At 38.9% G+C, this 6,008-nt stretch overlaps 1 protein-coding gene across 1 annotated transcript; it reads left to right on the forward strand.

Annotated features, from left to right (window-relative positions):
- The first annotated feature begins 1,147 nt into the window (after positions 1-1,147).
- Positions 1,148-3,872, forward strand: LOC118796064 (toll-like receptor 4). Its single transcript, XM_036554895.1, is given in 5 exon segments — positions 1,148-1,163; positions 2,046-2,221; positions 2,318-2,573; positions 3,413-3,544; positions 3,547-3,872. Coding segments are annotated over 5 exon segments (906 nt in total).
- The last annotated feature ends 2,136 nt before the right edge of the window (positions 3,873-6,008 follow it).

The raw sequence follows: 6,008 nt of genomic DNA on the forward strand, positions 1-6,008 counted from the left end.
AACATTCAAACACGTCACTGTGTTTTCCTTAAACCAGAGATCTTTGGCTTGACAACAACAACAACAACAACAAAAATTTAAATACACCAATGTCACTACTGTTTTTTTAAATAACTTGTTTACAAAAAACTTGATTTAAGTTTTCTTTACTGTATCAGTATTGTGTGTATTTATTGTGAATGTGTAAGTCACTTGTTCCTGCTAGATGCTGTACATTGATGGTTGTGAACATCTGTCTGTCTGAGAGTTTGTGGAACTCGCATACAAAATCGTTGCATCTTTCAGTCCCAAATCCTCCAGTCCACCAGACTCAACTCTCACACTCACTCATGAGAGGGATAAAGGCAAGATACAAGGGGTTCATATTCAACTACTAGCTCCAATACCTGCTTTCTTCAGAAGGTCAGTCTCTTCAATTGTCGTCGCAGACCTTTTCCAATCCAACTAACCCCCCATTTAAGTTGGATTTAATGTGTATCCTGATGTGCAAATGGGGGAATCAACAACCTCAGCCTCGTAGCCGGGTGTGATCCCTTTGTGCCTCCAAACCTAATGTTAGTACCCCTGTTTAAATCCACGTCAAATTGAAAACCTCCATGTTGTCCAGTGTTTTGCATTTTATAGAAATTCATATCCACTGGATGGAAGTTATGGTACAGAGTGGCCTCAGGGTGCCGCACTGAATCATATAAACATTATTGCAGTTTTTTTAAATAAATTATTGTTTATTAAAAATATATATATATTGGTGTGATTAGGCTACTTCTCTTTTTATCATATTACTGCTGAGATGGGTATGTGTTCAGTCTGGAGTATAAAGCACTATGTCATCTGTTCATTTCCAACTCATTACCAATCTCAACACATGGCAACATAACGCCATCTGCTGGTAGTTTATAATCAGGCACCGAAAACCCTCGGTGTCCACAGGAAACTGGAGTGCAGAGAGTTTGGAGCACGTCATCTGGGTAAGGCCAGAGTAAATCTGAGCTTGCAGACTTTTGTAGAAAGGGATTTTTGTATGTAAAAACATTTATACTTTATATATTTATCTTAAAGTATCTCAGTGACCCATTTTCTGATCAGTGCTGAAATGTAAATGTGCTATGCTACATTTTTATCTGTATCTTATGCATTAAATACAAGGATGATGCTGTATGACGGTGGGTTGGATGTTTTGAGTTTGACCTCAGAAAGCCAACATAAAAGTAGTGTGTTACAGTTAATTACATTGATTATAAATTATTGATTACACTGTTTAAACACATTCATTAAAATGTATGAGTGTTTTTATTTTCCTCAAATGTGGCTAATGTATTCCCACCTAACATACCTTCCTTGCACATACAAATACACACAATCACACCACATGCACACAGACACACACTCACAAATACACACACAATTCATGAGTCTCAATGGTATAATTTCACACAAAAAATGTTATGTGTAACATTGTAAACATGTGTAATGTGCAAATGTTTGCAGATAACCTAAAAAATGTATTTGTGAATATGTCTTTTCAGCAAGCCTACCTGTTTCTCTACCTACATAAGCTTTTACTAGTCTACAACAATACACCATAAAGTTATTAGCTCTACATATAAAAAAAATTATAATTCAAATAAGTAGAACGTGTAAGAGTAGGCAGGTTATGGAGTGAAAATGTATTGAGTGTAAAAATGCTGCACAGTGAAGCCCAACACATTTAACCTCTCTGGTGTTCCACAGGCAGCAACAAAAAACAATATAATGATTTCATGGCTTAATCATAGAAGAGTTATTTTGGTAACTTCAACAAAGGAACCTATAAATGTTTCAGAACTTCTCAGTTTTCTGTTAGTAGTGGGTAGTGAGATGTGGCTTCTGAGGAGTCACACAGATAAGTAACACCCCTCAAAGAAACATCACAAGAATTAATCTCTCAGGAGAGTTGGGGCTCATCAGCCCTTGTCTTGCATTGGGACTTCTTTGGAATCTTTATAGTTGGGGTTGGGTCTCTGAGAAATGTCAGGTCATTCATGGATCTGAAGACTTTTTAACAGAGTATACAGCAAATTGTAGGGATGTCATGGATTTCAAGAAGGATCTAGCTGGGCTTCCAACTCATCTCAAGGCTATTCACATCTTCACACGGCAATCAGATATCGGTCTGCTGTCTCCAAATGCATTTTCTGCATTTCACAACTTGGAGAGCCTTCTCATTTCTGCCTGCCTCACTTAAAATTATTCCAGGAACTTTTCAAGGACTCAGAAATCTGCAGCTCCTAGAACTGAAGTCATGTAATGACCGTTTCGTTTTAATACTTCAATCAAGCAATGTACATTCAGCAACCTCCCCAGACTGAGAGTATTACGATTATTCCGGTACAGAATTTCCGCAATAAAGCCAGAGGTCTTCAGTGAAATGCCCCAGCTAGAGGAATTCAGTGTTTCTCACTGCTGCATCCAGGAAGTAACCAATGTACTCTGTAGGTTAATGAACGTAACATCACTGAGAAAACTTCACATTGGAACAAAGGACACACAAATCCTTAAACACCGAAACTGTTCATCTCTGAACATGACAGTTGGTAAGATGCCTATTTTTCGCAGTCTCGAGGATGTTTCTTTAAGTTTTGAGCATAATATAAATTATATTGAGAAAGATGGACTGAATTATTTTCGCAATTTATCATTCCTTTTCATATATGACAACTTAATGTTGTTAAGACAACTTCCACTGTATGGTGTAAGGCAAGTTGATCGAATGGAATATATCAAAAACGGAGAACTAGATTTGGAAAACATATGTAAAACAGTGTCGATGTTTTCGATTAAACATCTCAAACTGGAGTATCACAAAATCAGCAAGAACTCAGTTTCTAGATTTAAAAATTGTTTCAGACTCCAGACGTTGACATTATGGGGCAAGATAATGTATATGGATGACACTAGTCTAGACTCAGATTTTATTCATGTATTAAAGAATCTCAAAGAATTAAATATGAAAGACAATGGCTTAAATATCTCTAGATTCCATTTACTTTGTGAGTCAGACCCAGTCACATGGTTAACCATCATGTATTCACAATTCAGTGGAACCCAAAATATCACTGCAAAACAATTCCGTTGCGAAACTCTATTTCTGATATTGAAATTTTTGCCTTTCAGGGATTAGTTAGATTGCAGGTCTTAAATCTTGGGGATAACAATATTTCACACATATAAAAGCATGTTTTTTCAGACTTGTATCACTTAAAGTGGTTTATAATTGGAGATAATCCCTTATAAAACACATATTGATGAGCTCTCTTTTGGAAATCTAGTATCTCTTCAGGAACTGGCCTGACCAGCGTGTACCTCCTTGCTCTCTCTTATATTTTATTATATCTCTTTTATATTTATATATATATATTTATTATATGCAGAGCTGGGACACAGTACCGCTATGACACTTTCGTATCCTACTGTGGGAAGGATGAGCGTTGGGTGTTTGAGGAGCTGCTGCCCAACCTGGAGGAGCAAGGCCCTCCTTTCCTGCGCCTCTGCCTGCACAACCGAGACTGGGGAAAGACATCGTGGACAACATCACAGACAGCCTCTATAGCAGCCACAGGACCCTGTGCCTGGTCAGCCGACACTACCTCCACAGCAACTGGTGCTCCCTGGAACTGAGACTGGCCACCTACCACCTGCTGGTGGAACGCAAGGACATTTTGATCCTCATCTTCCTGGGGAAAATTCCCCCTTTCCAGCTGTCAGCCCACCATAGGCTGGCAAGACTGGTGAAGACCCAGACCTACCTAGACTGGCCACAGGACCCAGATCAGTGTGTAGTGTTCTAGGACAGGCTTAGAGCCAAACTTGCATCTGCTGGAGGAGGTGCCTGAGAAGATAAATCCATATAAGCTGCCTGTGTACATTATATTTGGATAAAGAGACAGTTTTTTAATTCATACTTTAAAATACTGTTATTAGATTCTCTCAGGTTTGTCAGTTGCCTGTTAAGTAACACTTCAATGAAGGAGAACAATAGCATGCATGAATGAAACTGTTTTAAGAATTGTTAAGATCTTAAGACTACCGTTCTGATGCTGAAACCTCTTATTTGACAGCAAACTTTTAAAACAGAAACATTTCTAAATCTGACCTTTGCTCCCATGAAAAACTGGAAACATTCAACAACAACGTTAATGTGAAGAAGATGGTGTAGCAAACAGCTATTTTTAAATCAATAATTTTTAAATCAAAATCAAATATTTTCTAGAAATAACCTTTTTAAAATAGTTCTTCATTGGTTCATTAACTGCACCTGACTTCATGTGATCTGAGTACATCGGAAAATCCCATTTCTATCAGGTGTCATTGCTGCCACTAAACTAATACCAAAAACAAATATCCCTTCAAAAATGTATTCCTGTTTTTATGTAGATGAGATAAAGGGCCAGCTTATCTTTCAAACATATTTCATATAGAGAAAGTGAAATTGATCAGCACTAGCATATGAGCAGTCCCTCCTGAAGGAAATAGGTGGGAAGAAGTAAAACTAGTAGAAGGTAGTTTAATTTAAATTCATTTCTCGGCACACACCACCCTAGAGTATTTTCAACATCAAAAGTTTGTAAGAAAATAAAGCTACATATCTCAGCATATTAATGTCTGTATGCATATACCACAGCCATCATATATGAATACACGACACACTGCTCCTTACCTCCCCTAAAAATGTACTGTGGCGTAAGCATAGCTGTTTTAGATTAACTTGAAAATAGAAAGTCATGGTTACTTTTTCACCCCCGTTTTCAAATAAGTCTCCTGATTCTGCTGCATGCTGTCCTCTCTCCCCTCTCCTCTTTGTTCTCCCGTTTCCAGGCCTTTGCGACCCTCCCTACCGATTCTTGTTGTCCGACACATTTTGTGCTGATAAACCCAAACTACAGACAGCGGAGAGGAAATGGGAAATAACCAGCTGACCACTCTGATTACCAGGCTCTTCTCTCTACCTTCTCATTTGCTCTCTCATCTAATATTTTTTTCATAACAAAAATTAGGAGTTATCCAACAATCCCCAAAATATGTTCTGTGACAAGGAGCAGGCAGAATTCAAATGCAGAGATGACTCAGGACACAAGAGGTTTGGTTCAAAGAAAAAAAAGTTTCCTTTACTGGAGACTCAGAAGACAGGCTTGGTACAAGAGTTCTCACACACTAAAAGCATGGCAAATCAAGACTGAACAAATAAGTGAACAAAAGGCAGGGCATAAGCAACACAAGTGAAACCAATTAACACAGGTGAAAGACATTAAATGATACATAGAAGTTATAAGGCCATCTGGTGGTCATCCTGGGAAGTAGCAGCCATATATCTCTGACATGTTTACCACCTTTTTTGCCTTTATCACCTGAAAATCTCACATGATATTTTTGACATTCATCACCTCTCTCATCAACATTGCCCTGACCAGCAACTGTGTCTCCTCTGCCTTCAAGCAAGCTTGTGTCACACCCCTGATCAAGAAATCAGCACTGTATTCATCTGCTGTTGGAATCTACTGCCCTGTCTCCCTTCTCCCATTACTCTACAAAATCCTTGAACATGCAGTTTTGAATCAGCTATGTCACTTTCTTCCACGCAGAATGATCTGTACAACCCCAACCAGCGTGGTTTCAAAGCTGGCCACTCCACTTACACACTTCTATAACATTGAAAGGACCACTTCCAGATTTTCTGTCCTGATCCTTGTGGACCTTTCTGCCTGATGCTTGACCCCCCCCTAACCCCCCCCCCCCCCCCCACACACACACACACACACACACTGTGCATTTCAGATGCATCCTTTGTCCTTTTTCTCAGCCCCTTTGTGGAAGAATGAGCAGTCAGAACAGTGGAGTTGCCAGCCATATTCCATCACAGACTGAAAATCCCCTCATCAGACTGTACTTCAGTCCACCTATGCTATTGCTGTCGTTTGTTCCCCTTATATTTCATTTTTATCTGTTGTAGTTTTTCTACATGGTATGTGGTA

The sequence above is a fragment of the Megalops cyprinoides genome, chromosome 20, assembly GCF_013368585.1.
Source record: "Megalops cyprinoides isolate fMegCyp1 chromosome 20, fMegCyp1.pri, whole genome shotgun sequence".
NCBI classification, from domain to species: domain Eukaryota; kingdom Metazoa; phylum Chordata; class Actinopteri; order Elopiformes; family Megalopidae; genus Megalops; species Megalops cyprinoides.